This window comes from Emys orbicularis, chromosome 1 (genome assembly GCF_028017835.1).
Source record: "Emys orbicularis isolate rEmyOrb1 chromosome 1, rEmyOrb1.hap1, whole genome shotgun sequence".
Lineage (NCBI taxonomy): Eukaryota > Metazoa > Chordata > Testudines > Emydidae > Emys > Emys orbicularis.
This window is the reverse complement of record NC_088683.1, coordinates 313,288,444-313,313,519: the sequence shown is the minus strand read 5'-3', so window position 1 is coordinate 313,313,519 and position 25,076 is coordinate 313,288,444. Positions and strand designations below refer to the sequence as shown.

Sequence of the window (25,076 nt, the reverse complement as noted above, 5' to 3'; positions counted from 1 at the left end):
ATAGACCAATTTGGAATCTGTTCTTTAATTGGATAACTAGTGATGGGAACAGTGTAAAAGGGGACTTACAAATGCAGAGGGGTCAGGCATGCTCACAGGAGAGAGGATTATTCTTATTTTGGTGAACACAACTCTGAAAATGTAAGGTTAGGACAGAAACCAACAGCAGCAAACCAGTTCAAAGTTAAAGCTACCCAGGGCTGAGAGTGGGCTGGGCTGGGTTTACAGAGGGGTCTGAGCTACAGAGACTTCTCATTACTGCCTGGAGGAATAAGGGACAGAGTTTTAAAACAAGGGGAGCAATATCTGAGAAAGTGTTAGCATGTCATGAGTTTGCTGCAGTTCGAGCCTCCCCTGAAGCCAACATTCTGGGGCAACCCTGGCCCCCCTCCATCAGCACAGCTGGCACAAAAGGGAGAGGGACTGAAGCAGGTCAGCTGTGCTGAGACTGAGCAGGATGTGGAGAGAAAATATATCCCCATGAGCTCTGCTCTATGGATTCCATCTTTGCTATCACATGGGAACAGCAGGCCAGGGAGTGACCAAAGGATCTGCAGCTATGTAGATCCACCAGCCAAATTTCCCCATATAGGGCCATGCAGCTGCTTTGACAGCTACTGTGACCTCCCCATGGTGGCTGAATAACTTGTCCCCTTGGCTTGAGATGCTCTCCCTTACACCTGTGCAGCAGAAGAATAATTTCATTTGAGGCAATGAAGTGACACCAGTGTAAAACTGAGGTAAGGAGGATCACAGTGTGGGCTTTTGTCTCTAACTTTACCCAGTTGTGTCTGGGTTTTTTATTACCTGTGGTACCAACAGGCGATTTTCTGAGACCCGCTGCAATATCTGTTGTGGGCAAAATGAGGGTGCCTATCTGCATTACTTTAGCATTCTATAAGCCTCTACACTCTACATTGATTCGGTGTAGTTTTTAGTGGTCATTTAAATTTTAATTTCTTATAATGGCAGTTTTCCAAAGGAAATTGCCCCTTAATTTGCCTGGCAACTGAGTTGCTCCTTCACATCTGTTATAGCTAATTACATACAGTAAATGCTTTTGTCTGTAATATGCATTGTGCTCCTGCAGATAGGCAGTTTTTTGGCATGTTTACCCATAGACTTTATAGCACTTTCCAAAGTAGTAGATCAATCATATAGGTTTCAAATCCACTCTGAGAAATGGGTGCATGTCACCTGTAATCTGGTGAAATTATCTCGAGGTTATGTGCCTATGCCCTGTTGTGTGTGTACCTATGAAACCATCATGCCTTTGCTTTCTTAGTACTACGTCTTTACATTTTTTAAGAACTCTCCCTCTGTGCAGAACTCAGTTTTAGCCATGTAATCAGATGGCTGTAGTTGCTGAGGCCAGCCACTAGAAGGAGACATGATCACACATACTGAGTCTATTTATTGCATTTACTTTTCTTTCTTGTAGTTTTTCTTTAAAACCAAAGTCATTTTAGACCGAGGGTATGTTTTGCTCTCTCTGTGTGGAAATATAGCCTGAACAACCACAGGAGTTGTTCATTGGTCCATGATAGTTTGGTATTCAGAGGTGTGGGGTTTTTTTAATGCATTGTTAAAGGATAGGTAAAGTAGTTTTAGCAAAAAGTACAACTATAAAAGTATTTTCTGTTGATTGCATTGCCTGCTTTAAAAAAATAAAAATATTGGGTGTTTATATTTTTTCTCATAATGGCCAAAGTGATTTAATTAGATCATTTTATGGATATGTCACTAGCCATGTCTTGATTCTAAAAGCAAAGTCTAATTTTGGGTTGCTCAGGAATAAAATTTACAACCAATGCCCTCAGTTTAATCCATTCTTTTCTACATTTGAAACTGACCTCTCATGTGGTTTTATAAGAGTATATACTCTTACTTTGGTAAAGAGTTATGAAGCCTTTTGCTCTGCATTGTTGTTTTGAGCCAGTGGGTCTTGCTTGCATTTTGAAAATTGTATACAACCTACCACTACTACATTGTTACCTCCACCCACCTTTGCCCACTAAGTGCACTTCACTGCCAGTTTCTTTCTTTTAAAAACCTGTCAATTGTTGCAATCCAAAAGCACAATATTTGCTCTTCAGAAGTATCTTTATGAGCCAGGGATGGTTTAGTGGCATGCTGTGTGAGGGGGGAGGGGATGGGGTGAACTCCCCCAGAATCAGGTCACTTCTGATCAGCCATCATCTTATTGTGGCCAAATGAAAAGAGTCAGCTTTTGCCAAGTTACCGCACAGCGTTTTCTGAGATAAAACAGTAGTGTCTTCTGAGAGTGGGGGAAGGGTGGTAACACAGATACAACTGTGTAAAAATTGCTGGCAAATGACTTTTTAAATGTATCCCATTTATTTATTATGGACACCAATTTTACCCTTTTAAAAATCACGATCTTTCTTAATGGTGGCCTTGATCCTGCACAGTGCAGACAGGGATTGTAGTACACGGTATAAAGACATGAGCAAGACAGGGAGCGCAGGGGAAGCTGATCGTGCATTAATGAAAGCTCTGCTGTGTGGCTGCCAGAATGCTCCTGACTAATAGCAGCAGCAAGGCCAAAGGGGAGCAGTTAGCTAAGTGCCTTCTTTGCACTCTGCGGATGGCACTGAATTCCTCTTTTTCAGACACACCCAGTTGTGCACCCCCACATCACTCCCCTTTTTGGCCATGCATGCTACTCTTTTTCTATACAGTCTCCTCTCACTTACACCCATGTCACACAGTTGATTTCAGTGGCGTTACTCCTGATTTACACCAATGTCATGTGAGAGGTGAATCAAGCCTTTAACATTCAGTTTATAGTGGGGCTAGATTCGCTGGTATGCTCTGGCTACTTGGTTCTGCTCCAGCAATCTGGGTGTGCAGCTGCTTTGGGTGACTGGGGTAGGCGCAAAGCTGCTAAAGCAAAGCAGTGAATCTGGCCCATCATGTCTAGTTCATTAAAAACACAACTTATTATTGTAATACCCTTATTATTTCTATCTCTAGAGCTACACCAGACAGTGATCACCAATGGCTGCTGGCCTGGAGAAAGCTTGTCACCGGTGCATATCTAAAATTGCCAGTAACGGTAAGTCACAGCTGTAGAAGTAATCACCTTCTATTACTTAAACGGCCCTGTGGTTACTATAGTTAGAAAAATGGGCTAATACCAAGTTCATTGCAAGTTAAGGGCATGAGAGTTTAGGCAGCCGTACCACCTTCTGCTATGATCTCACCAGAACTGACAAACTAAGGGCCTGACCCAAAGCCCAGGTAAGTCAATGGAGGCTCTGGGCATTGGATCAAGCCCAAAGGGTCTACTCCTGCCTGGTGTGGAGTAATGACAACTCCTACCTAAATCAATTAGCACCTCACAGGAGGGACTCAGCATGCTGCAGGACTGGGTCCTAAACACAGGTGGTCCTGGTCAGTACATAGATGGGAGAATCTCAAACTTCTGATTCTGCCCTCTGAGTCAGCACTAAACCAATGTCCCAGCATGGTGTTAGGAGGCACATTGGTGCTGCAGATGTGATGTAAAACTGAGGTCCGGGTACGGAACAAGGTATGTTAACTCTAGTGTCCTGGTCAAATTAAATTTTATAAATACACCTTAAAACACTTTACAATGTACTGCACTGCAGAGCCAAATCTAGTGTAATTCTTTTCAAATGGGATCCGACGCCACAAGGTGCGGGCGCTGCTCTCCCGCAGCACGAACTGCAGCGGCCCCAGGGCGCCCCCCGCACATGCTCTAGGCTTTTGCCGCCCGAAACGCAAAAAAAAAAAAAAAAAAAAAAAGGCCGGAATGCCACCCCTGAAAATGTGCCACCCCAAGCACATGCTTGGTTTGCTGGTGCCTAGAGCCGGCCCTAGCCACTACACTCCTTGTTCCATAACAAAAAGACCTAAAATTCACAACCCCCTGAAATACAGTCTTCCACAAAGATTACGATAAAATGCACAGACTCTCAAAAGCTAAATTATACTTTAAAGTTACTGATTCCAATACATTAGAACTTCAGCTAAATATTTCCCACCAATCTCCTGTCCAGTTCTTCAAATGTAGCCTAAAATAGTCTGACTGAAAGCAATTCAGTCCGAAAGACTTTGCTGCTATTAAATCACCCTACTGCTACTCTATCAAATGGCACAGCAAGAGCCCACACTGAATCTTACCTTCTCCCCCGAGGAGGTACCAAATACCAACTGCCTAGGTGAAAAACCCCACCAAGCTACAGAGGGCTGTCATCTAAGGGCTTGTCTTCACTACCCGCCCGGATCGGCGGGTAGAAATCGATCTCTTGGAGATCGATTTATCGCGTTTCGTCGGGACGCGATAATCGATCCCCGAATCAATGCGTGCACTCCACCAGCCCAGGTAGGAGTAAGCGCCATCGACGGGGGAGCCGCGGCGGTCGATTTGCCGCCGTCCTCACAGCGGGGTAAGTTGGATCAGATACGTCGAATTCAGCTACGCTATTCCCGTAGATGAATTTGCGTATCTGAAATCGATTCTCCCCCCCTCCCCCGTAGTGTAGACATAGCCTCAGTAAGGGCTAGGCCAGACTTGACCTAGGTTGTGAAATCTGACAAGATCCCACTCTGAGGAAATAGAACTGTAGGCAACATAGCTGCGCCGGATTCTCTGTTCCCATCTCGTCTCTTTGCGTTGTTCCAGTGACACAAAGGGACTAGAAAGCAGAGACCAATCCCCACTGACTGACTGAGGATTCACATGGTGGGGAACAGTCCCCAGCTCACATAGAGCTTCTATGTCACCCCCACCAATAAAGAGCATAAGGAGTAGTGAGGACGGTGTCCAGAGCACTCTGTGATCTGGCTTTGCTTATTTCGCAAGTGGCTGCTTGGGAGCTGTGACCATCTGGCGCAGTTTAGAGAAGCCCCCAGACTGCTCTAAACTCCACCGGGGCAGTGCCTGGTTCAGAACTGCGTCAAGAAACAAGATGCTTCAGCAACCGGACAGCTCTCCATCACCTCTGTCGCCCCCTGTGGAAACCATGCACAGCAGAGAATCTTGGCCATTATTTTTACCCCTCTCTGGATTTCAGGACAAAAAGGGCAGAGGCAGTGTATTTTCAGATTTCTGTTCCTACCACAGAAACAATCGAAATGTTACTATTTTCTACTGGTGTTATAGTGCCATCAGGGCTTCAGGGGTGACTGATGGAATATATTACCCAGATATGGGTCCAGTTAGTGTCACCTGACATATTTAGATAGCCTGCAGAATTATGTGGAAAATATGTGAATGATTTTAGGGCCCAGTCCTGCAAACACTAACACAAATTATGCACAATGGGTGAAATTCTCACACATGCATACCCCAGCATAAGGCCTAACTGCCACTTAAGTCCCACTTACTCCTTCAAAATAGGTGCCTAGGCCTCATGGTGTCTCTCTGCACAGGGGTGAATTTCACCTGGTGTGACTACTCATGTACGTAAAATCACATATTTGCAGGGTTGGAACCTTATTGAACAGATTCCTTTTACACTGTAAAATGATTGTGCTGTTATATATTATCATAAGTGTTATGTAAGTTTACCGGTGGAAAAGAGCTATTCGATTTATGAATCCACATTCCTTCCAGTGCAGAACTGCTCCCTGCAGGATACCCTAGGGTGGTTTTTCTACTCCACTTTTAAAATGCTCAAAGGATGGAACTTCTCAACTTCCCCTGCAAGACTATTCCACTAGTAGATCTCACTATAAGGACGTTTTTCTTGATGTCCAACGTAACCTTTCCTTTGCTCAATTTCATCCCATTTAGGGCAACCATATTTCCTAAAGTAAAAACAGGATGGCTGGGGCTTGCCTAAGCCCGAGCTGCCCCCCACATACTCCCCATAGGGCTCACCAGAGCCACTCCCTCCCCCCGAGCTCCATGCCCCATGCCACCAATGGCTGGTGCTGATTCCTGAGCCCCCGCTACCCATGGCTGGGGATGGGGCTGACACACACACCCCGAGCTCGGTGCCCTGTACAGCCAGAGGCTGGGGCTGACCCCCCTCCTGAGCTCCACACCTCCCGGGGCTGGGGCTGGGGCTGACCCCCTGGTCCCCCACCCCTGAGATCCACGCCGCCTGGAGCTGAGCCTCATGCCGCCTGGGGCTGACCCCTAAGCCCCACTGCCTGGTACCTCACATCGCTGCTCCCCACAATGTTCCTCTGCCCCCCTTCACTGGGAAGCACACCCAACTTGTTTGGTAAACTGGGCATTTGTTTTTTGCTCTTCCCAACTGATCAGTTGGGAAGAGCAAACAGGACAAATGTCCATTTTGGGGGGGGGGGGGAGTCAGGACGGCCAGGACAGAGCTTAAAAACGGGACTGTCCCAGCCAAAACAGGATGTATGGTCACCCTAAGCCCATTTCTCGTACTGCATTTAAACCTCTAGGACCACCCCAAATAGTCCATCTTCCTCTTGGGTGCTTGCGCCCTTCAGAGACTATCGTGTCTCATTTGGTCATTGCTTAGCCAAGCTAACCAGATTGAATTCTGTTCCTCATAAGTTAGTCCCTTCAAGTTTCCTTGTTGTCCTCCTTTGAATTCCATCTCATTCATTGACCTTTTTCTATTATTAAAGGGCCCAGAACTGCATGCTGCATTCTCAGGTGCCCAACATATTGACGGTTGTGCTGATGTTTTTTGTGGTGTGGATCTATGTCCACTTAGCATCTGCACTGAGACCACTTACTCATCAAACATACACCACTAGAACAGTCACCAGTGGGCAACGAATTGGGTCACGGCCAGCGGAGGATAGGAGCTCAAGAGGAAGGAGGGTTTTATATTTAAAACACAGGCCCGGGAGTTAGGAAATCTCTATTCTGTTCCTGGCTCTACCAGAGTTCCTGTGCAACCTTTGACCAAGTCCTTTCACCTCTCTGTGCACCTGTTTTCCCCATCCAGGAAATGAGCATAATAAATACCTATCTCTTCACTCAGAGGGTAACTCATTAATTATATTTTGTAAATGAACAGCTTGGTTAGTACGCTGGGAATCAGGAGACCTGCATTTTATTCCCAGCTAAGCCACTGACTTGCTTTCTGATCCTGAGCAAGTGTCACTTAACCCTTACCCTCTATGTCCAAGTCTCCCTGTCTGTCAAGCAAATTACAGACTGGTGACCTAGAGATTAAATCCCCTGAGCCATTCTCTTATGTCTCTTACTTAGGACATGTCTACACTACAAACTTTTGCTGATGCAAATGAATTTGGCATACAGCTGCTGCAGTTAGTATACCGCTTGAGTTCTTCCACCAGCGCTTTGAGTACTCACGAGGAGTGCTTGTTTAGATGCACTGTGTGGTGCACCATGGGTAGGTATCCCAATGTGCCACCATCCAGCACACTGTGTTTTGGGAAGTTTTGGCAATGCATGATGGGGCAAAAATGAGTAGTGTTGGGGTAACTGGGACTGCAGGCTGAAATTCCCATCATGCAACCTTCTCCTCCCCATAATCCCATCTCTATCCCATCATTTTCATGCCTATTTTGAAAATCCCACAAACCCACGCAGGATTTGTCGCGGTCCGCAATCTCTGACAGAAGCATAGAGCCTGCAGTGCTCTGCACTGTGGTCATGAGCATCCCAAGCACAGCGTGCATGATCTTCCAGTATTTGCAGAGCTGCAAGAAGAGTCTCAAGGAACACAATGATTTCCTGGAGGTCAGCTTGCTGTGGGACATAGCCCGAACCAATGCAAGGTTGTTGTTGGTGTTCACAGAGCAGCTGCAAATGCTGGAGCGCTGCTTCTGGGGCCTGAGAAACTAGCACCAACTAGTGGAATCACTTCATAATGCAGGTTTGGGATGACGAGCAGTGGCTGCAGAACTTTTGAGTTCTTCCCCACCTGGTTTCCCAGCCTGGCTCCTAGTTCCACCTCTGCACTCTGCAAACTGGGAGGCTCTTCCCCGCCACCCTCTGGGACTGTCCCAGCCCCGCCATTCCTCCTTCCATGGGCAGCTTGAATGAAAGCAATGCCACCCAATGGAAGGTGAGCATGGCATCTCAGCTGGCCAATGGGAGCTGGAAGTTGCTGGCCTCTTCCAGGTGCGAGGGGAAGGGGTGTGAGGTGGTGGGTGGGAAGATATCTAAAACTGCAGGGCAAAGAGACCAGTAAGTCTGGGGGAGTCCTGACCCTGCCCCCCAGCTCCCAGGGGACCCCTCCCTATGCCCTCAGGTCCCAGCCCTCCAGCTTCCTCGGGGGGCCTTCCCTGTGCCCCCCAGGTCCCAGTCCCTCTCCATGCCCCCCCAGCTCCCAGGGGGCCCCTACATGTGCCCTCAGGTCCCAGCTCAGCAGCTGCCCAGGGCCCCCCTACCTGGGCCCCAGGTCCCAGCCCTGTTCCATGCCTCCCAGCTTCCAGGAGGTCCTCTCTCTGCCCCAAGCTCCCAGCCCCCAAGTTCCTGGGGGGGCCTTCCCTGTGTCCCCTGGTCCCAGTTGCCCTCTATGCCCACCCAGCTCCTGGGGGCCTCTCCCTTTGCCCCCAGGTCCTAACCTCCCAGTTCCCAGTTAAAAGCAAATACATCATACATTTATGGAACAGAGATTAAAGAAGAGGAAGGAACAGTCAAGTCTATTTTAGCTACACATACATTAACTGTGGCTCTCACAGGTCAGTGTATGTGAAGTGGTGGTTGTCCTTACTGTCCCCTAGTGTGGAGTGGTAGGGGTAGGGATGCAGACCCTGATGCCATGTGCAATGTTGAGGTGTGTGTGGGGGGGATGGAGGTGCTATACTGGAGTTCTCCATGGATTGCAAAGGGAGGTGAGCCCATGTTTGCTGAACCTGTAGGTCCATAAGAGTCTGCAGCATCTGTGTTTGCTGCCAGAGAAGCCCCATTATGTCCTAGTACATCTCCCTCTCCCTTTTCTTCCTGGGCCTTTTTCTTCTTTGCTCTTTCCTTCTCCGTGCAGTCTGCAGTGTTCATCCTTCAGGCCCTCTGCTCACAGTCTGATGCAGCACGGACTTGCAGGCTCTTGTGGAACATGTCATCTGGAGTCCTCTTCTTTCTCCTCCTTATCTGGCTCAGGTGTTCTGTGGGGGTGGAGGGGGAACCCCTGAAGGCCAGAAGGGCAGCAGCAGCTACAGATAAAACACATAGAGGTACCACTGTGGAAAGCGAAAGTTAAGATTCAGAACTCCCTTCGCTTGCTCCCCTAAAGCTTTATACTAGACATGTTTATTGACGCTTCTGCCTCGGAGTGCTTGGCACTGAATACAGGCACCATTTTCCACAGGCAGTGGTGATCGTTACCCTCAGGAGTGAGATATCACCTACAAAGGCACAGAGAGCACAGCTGCTGCTGGCATCCCAAAGCCACTCAGGCTGTATGCTGCTAGCCTGGGTACTGAAATGGAGCCAGCTAAAGTTATCGCTGACTGGCATGGGACAGAGTCCTACCTCAGAAGAAGAAATAAGGCTGCCATCCCTAGAAATCTTCGGGAGAGGATTGCAGAGTTCTTCCATGAAAGTTTCACTGAGATCTCTCAGGAGGATTCAAGGGACATCCCTGTGTACCTAAACAAACTGCTCTACATGGCTCCCTGGTAACTTTACAGGGGAAATGAAGTAGATAACAACGCTACCTCCCTTTGTTGTACTGCTACCTGGTCTAGTAGGAGTAACTTAAGGAAAGGTCGAGGGCTGTGTCCTGCTAACAGGGCCAGCTCCAGGTTTTCTGCCACCCCAAGCGGGGAAAAAAAAAAAGCCACGGCAGCACGATCGCAGCAATTCGGCGGCAGGTCCTTCGCTCCAAGAGGGACTGAGGGACCCGCCGCCGAATTGCTGCCGAAGACCCGGACGTGCCGCCCCAATAGCGGCCGGAGTGCTGCCCCTTGGTATTGGCCGCCCCAAGCACCTGCTTCTTTAGCTGGTGCCTGGAGCCAGCCCTGCCTGCTAAGTTGGGGGAGCCATCACCGTAATGGGAAATAAATTTACACACATACCCGAGGTTCCTTCCCCTGCCTCGGGCTCACCTGTGCTCAACTGCTGGGACTGTCTGGACTGCAGTGGAGTCTCAAATAGTCCTGGCTTGCGGCATAGCTGGAACCCCTGGCTCCATGTCCCCCATCCTCATCCTCGCTGTTCATGGCAGGGGCCTGTGACTTGGGCTCCTCGAAGGTATCCAGAGTGGTGGTGGTGGGGAGTGTCTCTGTCAAGTCTGGCATGCAGCTCTTTGTAAAAGCAGCACCTCTGTGGCTCGACACCGGATTGACTGTTGGCTTCCCTGGCCTTCCGCTATGCCTGCCACAGTTCCTTTGCTTTCACGTGGCACTGCTGCTGATTCCTGTCGTACCCCTTGCCCTGCCTGCTCAATGCAGTCCTCTCATAGATGTCCACATTTCTATGGCTGGTTCATAGCTGTGCCTGCACAGCCTCTTTTCTTCACAGGCGCAGGAGAGCCAATATCTCCTGTCTGCTCCAAGCCAGAGTGCGTCTGACTTGCGTAACTGGCATGGTCAGCTGGGCAGTTGCACACAACAGTGAAGAGCTGCTGGGTGTGGTCACCAAGATGGACAATCAGGAAAAGGCATTTCAAAAATTTGTGTGGCTGTTAAGGGGGCGTGGCTTCCACTGTCTGGGCAGTGAAGTTCACAATTGTGACCCGAGCGGTCAGTGTGGGGAATTGTGGGACAGCTGCTGGAGGACCATTAGGGTGAACATAAGAAACTCAATGTCTACCTTTGTGCTGCATCGACCTCTGTACGTTGACCATGGCTTAACGCCAATTGGGGAGGTGGTATTACAATATCAGTGTACTGGAGCGTTTACAACGATGGGAGACAAATTTAAGTGTAGACACATGCACAGCTAGATCAACGCAAGGCGGCTTATGTTAACCTGACTTTGTAGTGTAGACCAGGCCCCACATACACCGTACACACACAGTTACACCAACCCCCACCCAACTATATCAGATCTTCTTTCTAAATCCCTAACCCTGCTCTGGAGAATTGCTTTTATTACTGTGAAGCAATAAAATATTAATAAATGTATCTACACATTGTGCACCTAAGCCCGTTACATTGCCACTTTCCACAGTTACTTGATGAGTTCACAGTGCTATAGCAAAACACTTAGGTAAGTATGGAATTCATCTGGAAGTTGGTGGTGTCCTGCCAAGGGGACCCCTTGGATCTCTTAGCAAATCGCTGCAGACTCCTACGAAAACACACAGCAGGCTATAGAACAAACAGCATTTAGGAGTGATGATAAAAGTATGGCCAGCAACATGACAGGTAAACACAGGAGAGCTTGTAACCTGGTCCATCTGGGTTCTTATACCACATGCATGTCATCATGGTATCTAAGAAAGGTGGGTGGATGGGCTGTGCTCCTCAGCCACTTTTGAAAATTCTGACACATACCACGAAGCAAACTATTATTTAGCTTGTCATTTTAGCACTGTATTTTGGATTTTTTTTTAAAAAGAAGTAAACCTAATGGCTTGAGATAATGTGAAACCTCAAACATTCTTTAAACAATCATAGTAACACAATAAAGGCTGAGGAGCCCACAAATGAATTGGCATCATTTAAGTACTCTGTGGTAACCCATTTCCTTCACAGGATGAGAGAGAGGGGTCAGCTGTGTGGCCTAAACCTCAGCATGTAATTAGAGACAGCAAAAGCGTGCTGGAGGAGAGGCGAGGACAGGCAGGATGGAGAGCGGTGGCACAATGGCGTTGCTAGGGACAAAGTAACAGCTTAGATCTCAAACCATCAGAGGGAAGAAGAGAAGGAGAGAGTCAAGCAGGAGACAGATCAGAAACTAGTAACTCTGCTAGACAAAGGGTCAGAGTCATGGGTGGCACATACACCCCCCATTCGGGGAGGCTAGCTCCCTACCCTGCCCCTTCTGCCCAGGCCCTGCCCCTACCCCTCCCCTTCTACCCAAGGCCCTGCCTCCGCTTTCACCTGCTGGGGCCAGAGGAGCGCCGAGCCCCCCACTGTGGCTGGAGGAGCTCCAGGCCAACCCTCCTGAGCCGCCCAGAACCCCAGCTGGCCAGCCTGAGCCACCCCGCACGCCAGCCTGGGCTGCCCCGAGCCTCAGCTCCCTGGAGGAGCTCTGAGCCCTGCCACAGCCTGGGCCTGGGGCTGTGGCGGGGAGTGTTAGCAGAGGTTTGGGGAGGCTTAGCCTCCCCCAGCCTCCATTATGCTCTGCCCATGGACAGAGTCACTGTGGTGCCTGAAAATTCAGTGTCCACGCCCACAATTCAAATTCTGCTGTTGACTGCAAAGTTCAGAGAATGGGAAGAACCTAACCCAGCTGCTTCCTTATGGTTGCACTTCCAGGCTCCCAGAGCATGAGCTCTTCCCAGTCATCCACTTCCCAACACAGCAGGCCCTCTCCATTAACGGGCTCTCTTTTGGGCCAGAAACATGGGAACAAACTTCTCCTCCTCCCTGCAATCCAATGAGACATTCCCAGAGCAGGGGGCTTTCTTGACTACCTGCCTCCCCACCCAGTTGTCCAGGTTCCAGGTATGGGTTCCCAGAACACAGTTTCTTCTGGACCAACCTTGGAAAATCAGGCAGCCATCTCCTCTTGTCTTGTGAGTGTGCTCCTAGAACACAAGGCTTCTTTTCTTGCCACTTGCTATAAGGGGTCGGATCCTAGAGGGTGGGTTTCTCTCGCCCAGCTGTGAGGAGATATGGCCACCAACACAGAAATGTTGCCATTTCACTTCCATGAACTGTCGTAAATACAGAGCTATTCCCAGCTCTAGGAGCATGGCACTGTCTGCACTACCTTTGCATACTGCAGTTAAAAAAAGGTTTTCCTGGGCAGCTTAGCCCAGCTCCACAAAGGTATTTAGGTTCCTAACTTTCCATTGATTTGTCCTAAGTCCAGTCAGGGGCAGCACAACCTAGACAAAACAGCCAGTATCTATCTGTGCCATTAGAGGAAAACTCCACAAGTATCAGGGAAAACAATCATTAGTGCTGCTAGTGACGCTTTGTGACTGGCTACAGAACCCTGCCAATTGTATAGTCAATTGTTGAGTGTCTCACTTTGTTAAACATGAATCTGGAAACATTCCCAGACCGTGCATCTGCTGCTCCAAAGCGAAATCTCAGAGCATGAGGCTGAATGGGGCGATAATGAGGAAATACATTCCCAGTGACTGCTTAGGGAAGAGAATTCATTAACCATTATCTTTCTTTTTCTCTAGCTCTGAGTGGTCCCTGCTGCCTTTTTCCTCCTCCAAAATCAAGCTAGTTGATAGAAAGCAGGCAAATACAAAACCAAACACCTGTGTGCCAGATGTGCAGTTCTACATGTACATGTGCCCCGCCAAGCCATTTATAGAGTATACTGGAGCCTATTCCAGTGTTTTTTCTTTGGAACTGATCATAGAAAATATCCATTGCACATTAAAGAATCATGATTCTTCTTCCTACAATTCTCTTTATTCTGTACCCACGTGGTGAGTGTAGGAGAGGGCTGGAGAGGGAAAATGGCAGTGGAAGAGATGACCTACATTCTGCTACACTAGTCATGCTACTTACTTATAACTCCAGACAGTTAACTCAACTACTGAACACCTGAACTGTCCTCTCTGGAATATTAAGTAAATGGGGTTACCAAGGCAACTGGTAGTGTTCACGGGTAAGGTTTAGAGTTCAAAATCATTCCAGTGTATTAGAATAATAATCTGGGTAATGGAACAGTGAGAGGGTCATAGTATAGAACTTGGCATCCATTGTTTTAATGAGAGGTTGTCTATAAAGGCCATTTGAAAGAGCTTAGCCAAGTGTAGGCCTCTTTGCAAACACCTGACAACAGGGAGAATTGCTGCACTGGGCAGTGTTTGAGAAAAAGAGAGAGGATGGTGCAGAAAAAAAAATGGAGGGGGGATGAAGAAACAGAAGTGCTTTCTTCATCTTGAAATACCTTCAGCCCTTTTCAGCTAGTGGATATGTTACATACACTATGTTTGGGGCTGAAGGAGTAAAGTGTAAGAGCTCAGACCTCAGTACGCAGCTAATAAAGTTAACGTAGTGTATGGGAGGTAGCATTGTCCAGTGGTTAGAGCCCAGGGCTAGGCGTCAGGAGACCTGGGTTCTGTTCCCAGATCTGTTACTGCCCTTGATTGTTATTACTCCCTTGTGTCTCCATTTCTCCTTCTGTGAGATAGCGATAATAATACTTACCTTCAGTTGGAAAGCACTCTGAGGTCTACGAACAGGACATGCTATATAATAGCGATGTGTGCCGGTGCAGCTGCTAACGGTGCTGGGGCTCCATCCGTTCCTGTGCACTGAGACATGAGGAGGGGGTTTGAATTAGCAGGGCTGAGCTGTGCAAAGCTACCTGGGGACTATGCCCTACAGTTCAAGGTTCAAATTTGGCAAACTCGGACCTCCAAAGGAACATCATACTGCCTTTCTCTAGAGTGGCTTTTTTCTATCTGAGCCACCTCGACCTCCTTTTAGTGCTCTTACTCACCACTGGGATCTGTTTGCAACCTGAGCAACATGTGACCCCTGGAACTCCATAATAACCTTTTTACAGTTACTTTGCAGTGCAGAATTTCACTTTAACAATGCTGAATGCCCATCATTAGGCTCCAAAGTTGACCACTATTGATAAGAATAGGGATAGTTCACACTTACCTTGCTGCAATTGTTTCTGTCGTCTTGCACAGGTAGGCAGATACTGCTGCATTGGGATGCATTTGGAAAACTTTTGTTACCATTACAAGGGCTGGAAACATAATAATTTGAAAATGAACGCTTGAATTTTGCAGAAGATGATGAAGCCACCACCAGTGCTGGTATGGTGCCTGCTCCACAGCCCATGGAGTTCAATAGAAGGACTTCAGGCCCATGATGAATAGGCTATTACTGGCTGCTCCAGGGTGGTGAGATTGCTCAAGTATCATTGTAAAATTCAGTGTCAGCAGGTGAAATACACCACAACCCAGTCATCACTGATCCCACGCAATCCAAATGAAGCTCTCATTGCATTGGATTATGGACACTCCTTGTCCACACGCGTGGTGCAAGGGGACATATTTAATAGGATGTGGTATCTTTTGAAATACTGCCAGCTGAATAACCCACCATTCTTGTTTCTTTACAGCATGCTTTATTTTTGGGCTTCTTGCTTTCCTTGCTTTACCACTGTCCATGGCTTTTACAGGTAAGCTGTCTATCTAAGATGTTTAAAGAGAGGAGCTTGGTGGTATTATATAGTTATATAGCAATGCCACCTGTGAAAAGATTAGTTTGAATCTGATTTATGACACAAGTGTACCTGACTTTGGTGATGTCACCACATATTGTTGTAGACGTCGTACAGTACATACTTGTCACTACATCTGTTTGTCCACATCATAAAACCACCACAGAGCTTGCTATGGTTGTTGATATCAGCTTCGGTGATTCCTTAAGCTGGCGTGGGGTGTGCAGGTCATTATCAAAGCAGGTTGGCAGAGTTATGTGGGAAAAGCATGCTGAATAGGAGTCAGACTCGTAATGATAAACTCCATCCCTTCCACTATTATTTTTCACCCTGTAAGCTTCTGGGGCGATATCCAGGCTTCAGATGCACGACCATAGCAGCCATTTATATGGGGAGCCAGGAATTCCGGCCTTCTAATCCCAGTTCTGACGACTCCTTCTGTAGTTTTGGACAAACCACCTAACCTCTTTTCCTAAATTTCTCCATCTATGAAAAGTGGCTCTTTTAATTTTCTTATCTACCTCACAGCAGTGTCAGGAAACTTAATTAGTAGCGAAATACTGCTCACCTTACCCATTTGGCAATCCTGTTGACTCCAATGGGATTATTCATATGACTCAAGCAGGATTTGGCCCAGTTATTGGAACCTGAGTTGAAGATGAAAACAACCATATAAGTGCTAAAATAATACTAATACTGATAATAAATAGCAAGAAACAGGTACAAAGGCAATTTCACCCAGAACTTGCATCCTGAATAAAAGACATGGTGCAAGTAGGGTGACCAGATGTCCTGATTTTATAGGGACAGTCCCGATTTTTGAGTCTTTTTCTTATATAGGCTCCTATTACCCCCCACCCCCGTCCCAGTTTTTCACATTTGCTCTTTGGTCACCCTATGTGCAAGTCATTGAATTGCTTGTGAACAAAATAGAGTGCACTGTACAGTATATGTCCAGTATATGAATTCACCTCCAAACAGCCAGAAGAGTGAACTGCTCTTTCTGATCCACTGAACACTCTTCAGGCTGCAGTTGAAAAAATATTCATTTCAAACACAATTCACATGCCTCTAAGTATAAAGAAGGCTGGGTATGGCTGGACTCAGGTCTGAGCTACAAACTAAACAAACAAAAAGGTGAATGTTGCTCTTTCCTACAGTGGTTTGGTTGCACTATAGGAATAATTTCACAGTTAAAGTACTTTTATGAACACTGAGAAGTATGACAGGTTTCAGAGTGGTAGCTGTGTTAGTCTGTATCAGCAAAAAGAATGCGGAGTACTTGTGGCACCTTAGAGACTAACAAATGTATTTATTTAAAGCATAAGCTTTCATGGGCTAAAACCCACTTCATTGGATGCATGCAGTGGAAAATACAGTAGGAAGATATATTTACACAGAGAACATGAAAAAATGGGGGTTGCCATACCAACTCTAACGAGACTAATCAATTAAGGTGGGCTATTATCAGCAGGAGAAAAAAAACTTTTGTAGTGATAATCAGGATGGCCCATTTCAAACAGTTGACAAGAAGGTGTGAGTAACAGTAGGGGAAAAATTAGCCTGGGGAGGAGGTGGAGCAGAGGTGAGCTGGGGTGGGGAGCTGCCGCATGGCTCCCCGGGCCGGGGGGGGGTGGGGAGCTGCCGCTGGGGTGCCTCAGGGGGGTGGGGAGCTGCCGTAGGGCTCCCCACCCCAGCTCACCTCTGCTACGACCCCTCCCCGAGCATACCGTCATTGCTCCACTTCTCCTGCCTCCCAGGCTTGCGGCGCCAATCAGCTGATTGGTGCCGCAAGCCTGGGAGGGGAGGAGAATTAGAGCGGGGGCGGCGTGCTCGGGGAGGAGGCGGAGCAGAGGTGAGCTGGGGTGGGGAGCTGCCGCACAGCTCCCCGGGGGGGGAGCTGCTGCGGTGGGGGTGCCTCAGGGCGGGAGGGGGTGGGGAGCTGCCGCAGGGCTGGGGGGGGGGGGGGGGCGCAAGGTCGAAGTTTTGCCTAGAGCGCAAAACTTCCTTGCACCGGCCCTGAGCTAGAATCTGACCTTTTGTTGTTAATACCCCCTTCTAGTAATAGATTTTAATGTATGAAACTTCGAGGTGAAAATGTGGCATTTATTCTAGGGGATTAGCCCAGAGCTGTGGGTAATTTCCCACATCAGACGCAGAGTCCTTTTTTCATGACTTGCTGAAATTAAGAGAGACTGTCAGTGTAATACAGCGTTGTCACAGGATAATGGTTTCCGACAGCTACATATCTGCGAAGGCATTTTAAGGAAAATTAAATGTCAAGGCGAAATGCAGACATTTATTATCTAAGCAAGGGACTCAAATTCTCTGATAACATTCTGTTACAATGATCTCTCACAATGACTTGATTTCGATAGATCCGATTATTGATGTGCATCCAATCATTTTGGCCCTAGTCAAAGAGAGAATTTCTAGATATTTATCTAATATTAACAGATCTGTAACTATGCAAATAATAGTGCAGATCAATATTCATGAAGAACAGCCAATAATTCCTAACTATAAAAATTTGAGATCTTTTCAACCACTTGGTTATTTATCTACTTTCAAATTTTAACAAGTAGGAATGAAATTTTGTCATTAAAAATTCCAAAAAGCAAAGCTAGAGATGGAGTGACCCTTTAGATCAGAGTCCATCTCCCTGACCATGCAGGATCATTCCTGAGCACATTTCCCGCGCTTTGTCCAGATTGCAGTGGAGCCAGGAAGCCCTGGGATTGCTCCCACGGTCCGAGGCTCTTGGTTCACAGGCTGCTGAAGAGCTGGACAGACGACCTGGCAGGAAACAGCTTAGGGTCCATCCAAAGTTTGTTGAAATTGTTGGAATTTTTCTGACCAGCTCTATATTTAATAATACACGTAACAAAAGATGAACAGAGCCATAAAAACATGCACCTGGCTCAAATGAGTAACCCCATAATCTTGATATTGTGACCTTCGTTCTATTTCTTCCCTTCCCTGCCTTTTTGTTTGTTCATTATCCTCATTTGTGTTGTGTCTGATGCAAAGCCCCTTTAATTCAGTCCCACCGACCTTAATGTTAATTGGATCCGAAGCTTATTTGTAAGTACTACACTGCACTTACTGCATCTTTATTTTTTTCTGTAAAGCATATACTGGTATTTTGGCCACTTAAGGTAATAAACGATATTATGTTTTTGGTACTCAGGAATGAAGTTTTTGGAAGACTGCCCACTTCAACCACTAATTCCCTTATATCTGTTGGTGGGTGGTGTTGTCGGCAGTTTAAAGGTACTGTGCATTGTATGTGAAAAATTTTTTATGTGCCAAGACTTTGACATTATAAAGTATGTTTCAAGTGAGCTGTGTTCAGACAGGATACTTAAGAATTTACATTAAATTCTTATGGTTGATTGAGAGCTAGGCAACTGAATGATATCACAGGATAATAATTCCTTGCTGCACCACAAAATAGGCACATTTATCTCCAAAGCAAGAGGCATTGATCCTGTAGAAATGTTCTGCTACAATGATTTGATTTCCATTTTATCAAATGATAGATCTAGAATGAATAAATGGATGTTAGTACAGGAAAGTAACAACTTCTCACTATACAGTACCATGACGGACCTGCTGGTGCATTCAGGAGAACATAGTAATTGTGTATCTCAGCCAATCAGAGAGCATCTAAGCCATAAAAGGACAATGGCTTCTGGTTGGCTGAATTTTATTTCTTTTATCAATGAGGACAGGTGAACCAGGCAGCAATCTCAGTGGCTGGCACAGATGTAAGTGATTAATGTAACATCACATGCTGCATGTAAATGATGCTAAAACTTTGTAAGGTTGGAAATCCTGTACTAGTGGTCTGATCTCCCTAGACATAGAGTGAAGATTCTTGCCCTGAAGCCTCTCCAGGAATTAACTGAAACACTTAAAACCGCTAGATTAAAACAGGTAGCTTTATTTAGTCAACAGGACGTAACAATCAGAGTCAGCATCTGTTCTGAAATGTATCTGCCCCTGCTTTGGAGGCTGACAGGAGAGGAATTCAGCTATCAATGAGCCTTATTCACCTTGCCCTGAACAGTATTTAGTTATTCCCACCAATTCAAAGTGGGCATAAAATACCACCAAATCAGAACGGTTGCATTTCACATGCTCCATGCACTCCCTTTGCACTGGTGGAAATGACTACACCAGGTGCAGGGCAATAATGAATCAGGCTCTGTCTTTTCTAACAATCCCCCCAACTCCTCAGACCCTGCTCCTTCTCTTGAGGAGACACAAACTGAACAAAAAAATAGTGAAGCTGTTTCTCTGGTCTGAGCTACTCTACAAATCTCATTGTGCCAGTGTGTGCTTGTCTGACAGGGTTATCCCTGTAGCTGGGTGACATCCCAGGTAATGATGGAGACTGTAATGCTGTAACACAATCTATAACAGGGGGGGCAAACTATGGCCTGTGGGCTGGATCTGGCCCACCAGCCATTTTAAGTCAGCCCTCGAGCTCCCGCTGGGGAGTGGGGTCTGGGGCTTGCCGCGCTCCGGTGCTCTGGCGCTCCAGCCAGGGAGCAGGGTCGGGGTAGTTCCATGCAGCTCCTGGAAGCAGTGGCATGGCTCCCCTCCGGCTCCTACGCACTTCAATGGCCCCCTCCGGCGCTCAAATGGGAGCTGCAGGGGCCGTGGCTGCGGACAAGGCAGCATGCAGAGCCACCTGTGTAGGAGCCGGAGAAGGGACATGTCGCTGCTTCCAGGAGCCGCTTCAGGTAAGTGCCACCTGGAGCCTGCACCCCTCAGCCTCTCCCCATGCCCCAACCCCCTGCCCCAGTCCTGCTCCTGCTCCTGCCCTCCAAACCCCTTGATCCCAGCCTGGAGCACCCTCCTGCACCCCAAGCCCCTCATCCCCAGCCCCACCCCAGAGCCCCCACCCCCAGCTGGAGCCCTCACCCCCCCACCACCTGCAACCACTCCCCCGCCCCAGCCCGGAGCCCCCTCCCACACCCTGAACTCCTCATTTCTGGCCCCACCCCCGAGCCCACACCCCCAACCAGAGCCCTCACCCCCTCCTGTACCCCAACCCCAATTTTATGAGCATTCATGGCCTGCCATACAATTTCTATTCCCAGATGTGGCCCTTGGGCCAAAAAGCTTTCCCATTCCTGATCTATAACCATGTAGTGCCCTCTACACTGCAAAGAAAAACCCATGGCAGACGCCCCTAAGTTGCTTGCTGGCACAGGTAGGTAGTCATGTAGACAGAGACTATGGTATATATGGTACGATATTCCCAATTAGCTATTCCATTTAGTCTCTCTCACTTTTCCAGGGAGAATCTGATTGAGGTAGGAGTCCCCTGCTGTGAGAAACTAATGTTTCAGGCAAGGGAAGCCTGTCTCCTGAAGTCAAGGCTGCCAGTCTCTTACCTGAGAACAGTAGCATTGCACGCTGCTACACTCCCCTTATGCATGTCTCTTGCCCCTTTTTTGTGCCAGGATCAATGAAGAGGGAAAAGGCAGAGAACCCTCTTGCTCAGAGGTCTCTACACACCCTACACTTGCCCAGCATAGGTTCAGTATATGGTCCCACTAATGAGAAATGAAGTCCCCATCAAGGGGCTGTGGTCAGTATCTTCAGCAAAATAAGTGAATGGGGAAAAGAAAGTACTTAAGCTTGTTAGAAATCATTTGCTGTGCATGAATTCCACCGGTTAAATGCTCAGTCATTTGATTGCTCAGCTGGACTTTCCTGCAGCAATAGCATAATCAGAGGATTAGATTAATAACAGCTAAGTTTTCCTTTAGGAAAATTAAATCGGAACGGGGAGTTTTTCATTGTAATGAACTGCGACCCTCATCAACAATGCTGACTTCCACAATTTTAATATGATTGCTTGAAACTCTCCTAATATTGTTGACCAGAGATTAATAAAGATTTTAATTAGTAATAAAATTGTGCTAGCCATTAGTGATTAGCTTGTCGTCAGTTCTCATTAAAAATGACACTATACGTGGGTCCAATGCTGCTCCTACTGAAGACAATCAGGGCTCTGCCTTTGGCTTCAATGGAAGCAGGATTGGGCCTATATTTTGTAATGTGGTGACCTACTTGATTTTAATAATTTGATTAGAATAGTTCTTGTTTTAACATAGCCCCTCAATAGCACTTCGTATATCACCTTAAATCCAGTTGGTTCAATTCCACCCTCGGTTATACTCATGTGTAAGAACATAAGAATGTCCATACTGGGTCAGACCAATGGTCCATCTAACCCAGTATCCCGTCTTCCAACAGTGGCCAGTGACAGATGCTTCAGATCAAATGAACAGGGCAATATTGAGTGATCCATCCCTTGTCATCTAGTCCCAGCTTCTGGCAGTCAGAGGTTTAGAGACAGCCAGGGCATAGGGTTGCATCTCTGACCATCTTGGTAAATAGCCACAGATGGACCTTGCCAAGCTGTCCTGCAGTAGCTCAAGGGTAGACTGTTAAAAACCAGGGCACAAACCCCAAATTGGTGGTGAGTTCTATACTTGGGGCTTGTGTACACTACACAGTTAGGTCGACATAAGGCAGCTCATGTTGACCTAAGTATGTCAGTGTCTACACTACAGCCTTCCTTCCACCAATGTAGGTGCCCTACTACACCGACATAATAACCCCACCTCAATGAGAGGCATAAGGCTTACGCTGGTATAGTTAGAGCGGTGCAGTGTCTGTGTAGTAGGCTGGAACACCCAGGGGAAAAAATTAGTGGGTGCTCAGCACCCACTGGCAGCCAGCTCCCTCCTCCCACCCCAGCGCCTCCCGTCCGCCAGTGGCCCTGCTGATAAACTCCTCCCCCTCCCACCCAGTGTCTCCCACCCACTGTGATCAGCTGTTTTGCGGCATGCAAGAGGCTCTGGGAGGAATAGGGAGGAGCAGGGATCTCAGGGAAGGAGGTGGAATTAGACAGGGCAGGGGCGGGAAGAGATGGGGTGGGGACTTGGGGATGGGGGCGGGGTCTGGGGTGGAGTGGGGGGGAAAGAGGCAGGACAGGGGTGGAGGTTTGGGGGAAGAGGGCAGATGGGGGCAGGGCCTGGGGCAGAGTGTGGGATTGAGTACCCCTGGGTCCGGACGAAGCTGGCATCTATGTGCCACATTATTGTTTTAATTTTGCTGAAGGCTTTTATAGGGGCCAGTCCTGACCATTCTGAGCAGTTCTTCAGAGTTATAGATTCATAGATTCATAGATTCTAGGACTGGAAGGGACCTCGAGAGGTCATCGAGTCCAGTCCCCTGCCCGCATGGCAGTTGCTGAGTGCTCTCTGCTTTTGCTGAAGTCTATAAGAGGTGAGGGCTCAGCACCTCACAGAGTTGATCCCTTAAAGCCAGTGGCTCTGTTTATTCACTTTCTTTGTCTCTACAACATACAGGTGACTCTTCTGCTTTATGACTCCACCAGGATGCGGCAACTGCTTTCCAAATCTGTCGTGATTGATGATGACGACGATGATGAATATCCATGGCGGCAGAATGCTCACAAATACTACATCCATCTTACGCTCAGCCTCTTCCTCTTTATCTGGTTCATACTTGGGAACTATTGGGTGTTTTCTGTCTACCTGCCAAATTTCATTCCACCTTTCCACCAGCCCCAGGATTATTGTGATAAAACCCTGTACATTTTTGCTGTTGGAGTTCTTATCATTAGTCATACTGTGCTGTTTTTGCTTATCTTTTGTAGCTTCTGCATATATTGTTTTTCTAGGCGAAGATATGCTGCAGAAGAGGATTAAAAGCCATAGAAACTAAACCACAGCTGTTAGGTAAAGGGTGTCCAATGAAAAACAAAAGGCAATAATTTACCAGTGTGTGTGTATATATATATATATAAAAAAATAGCAGCCAACTATACTGAGGAAATTGTGCAAGCCAGTGCCATCTGGCTCTTTTAATATAATACATCATAGTAATGTAAAATTGCAGCTATAGATGGCAAGCTGCTCTCCCGCTAACTTTTACATCCATTTGTTAGGGGTTTCATTTGAAGCGTTGAAATCTGCAGCTGAGAACTGCAGACAGCAAACTCCTCTCAAACCTTATTCTGAGACCCTTAGGAATTCTGTTTCAGCATAATACATTTTTCTCTCAATTTGTATAGGTAGTATGTGGTCTATCACCATGGTATCTGAGCACCTCCATATCCATTAGCCTTTTGAGGATGTATCATTGTCCCTATATTACAGATGGGGGGAGGGATAGCTCAGTAGTTTGAGCATTGGCCTTCTAAACCCAGCGTTTTGAGTTCAATCCTTGAGGGTGGCATTTAGGGGTCTGGGGGGAAAATCTGTCTGGGGAGTGTTCCTGCTTTAAGTAGGGGGTTGGACTAGATGACATCCTAAGGTCCCTTACAACCCTGTTATTCTATGGGGAACTGAGGCACAGAGAGATTCAGTGATGGAGCCAAGGTCAGCCAGGAACTGAACCTAGATCTTTTGACTATCAGCCCAGTGCCTCAACCACAAGATCATCCTTCCCTTCTGGGAAAAAAAGGGAAAGCAAAGGCTACGTGGGGCAACTTTACTTTCTCTCTCTATTTGTACAATATAATTTAATAGCACCTAGGTAGAACAAAGAGTGCTTTAAAGCCCCCCTGATGAAGTCCATAGGGAAATTGACTATTTTCATATTTTTGGTATGTGACAATTTCAGAATGAGGTGGGGCATGATATCAGTATTACAGATGAACGTGTTTACTTTGGCAGTGCATTGGTTGTGATTTCAGGGGGTCCTTTTGATTTGTTCCCCTTAATGATGTACATGTGTAAATCTTTACTTAGTGGATGGATGTGATGACAGCAGAAGTATCCGCTTTAGAAGCACCAGCATGCATGGAGGCAATTGTGCTGTGGTGTATAATGAAAATAACTTATTATTGGTCCTGGTAGATGCTGTTTTTCTGTTGATTAATGCATGTGAAGTGCTCCTTCTGCTTTTGCTCTTACACAGTTACCTTAGATGATCAAAGCAGAGTAGTCCCTCTGCCTAGATTTGACACCTGTGCTCAGACATGCAGGCATTCAACAGCACCAAGATAACAGAATGTGGACATGCATTTTGGATTTTCTTTTTATTAAATACCATGCAACCAATAACCTCCCTTTGTACCACATAGAAATAGTGCAAAATTAGGTGTTTGTAAATGAACCTCTGTTTGCGCTTCAACCTTTGAAGTACCCCATAGCTTAATCTGATCTGTTTGGCCATTCATTTGTACGCCCAAGGCTGAGCTTTGCTTAAAGTTTTAGCAGGGCCAGTGGAAGAATGTTTCGCACCCTAGGTGAAACTTCCACCTTGCGCCCCCCCGTCCCCTAGCCCCCGCCCTGAGGCGCCCCCCCCACGTGGCAGCTCCCCACCCCCCACCCTGAGGCACCCCCCCCGCCCCAGCTCACCCCTGCCCCGCCTCCTCCCCAAGCACGCCGTCGCTGCTTCACTTCTCCCGCCTCCCAGGCTTGCAGCGCCAATCAGCTTAGGCACCGCAAGCCTGGGAGGCGGGAGAAGTGAAGCAGCCACGGCGTGCTCGGGGAGGAGGCGGGGCAGGGGTGAGCTGGGGCGGGGTGTTCCCCTGCGTGCCGCCCCTCCCCTTGCTGCAGGCGGCCCTCCCCGCGCTCCACTGCCCCAGCACCCTCCGCCTAAATGCCGGCGGGGACCGGGGCGGCTGAAGATCCGGCCGCCACGGTCGCTGCCAAAGAAAATGGCGCCCCCCAAATCCTAGCGCCCTAGGCGACCGCCTAGGTCACCTAAATGGTTGCACCGGCCCTGAGTTTTAGGCAACAGTTCTGCCTTCAGCCATGAACACACAACTCCTAATAAAGTCACTGGCAGTTGCATATGTGTC

General features: G+C 47.5%; 1 protein-coding gene across 1 annotated transcript; it reads left to right on the top strand.

Moving 5' to 3' along the window:
• The first annotated feature begins 3,021 nt into the window (after positions 1 to 3,021).
• On the top strand, positions 3,022 to 22,974 carry TMEM272 (transmembrane protein 272). The gene is made up of 4 exons (XM_065399727.1): positions 3,022 to 3,079; positions 15,113 to 15,172; positions 18,405 to 18,487; positions 22,612 to 22,974. The coding sequence occupies exons 1-4, from the start codon at positions 3,022 to 3,024 to the stop codon at positions 22,972 to 22,974; spliced, it is 564 nt and encodes a 187-aa protein (XP_065255799.1).
• Positions 22,975 to 25,076: the final 2,102 nt, after the last annotated feature.

What these genes read in the sequence shown, in the direction of transcription:
- TMEM272 (XM_065399727.1), top strand. Translation starts at nt 3,022, where the DNA reads ATGGCTGCTGGCCTGGAGAAAGCTTGTCACCGGTGCATATCTAAAATT. An exon ending in ATCTAAAATTGCCAGTAACG is followed by an intron (nt 3,080 to 15,112) that starts GTAAGTCACAGC and finishes GTTTCTTTACAG; the next exon opens with CATGCTTTATTTTTGGGCTT. An exon ending in GTGTTGTCGGCAGTTTAAAG is followed by an intron (nt 18,488 to 22,611) that starts GTACTGTGCATT and finishes TACAACATACAG; the next exon opens with GTGACTCTTCTGCTTTATGA.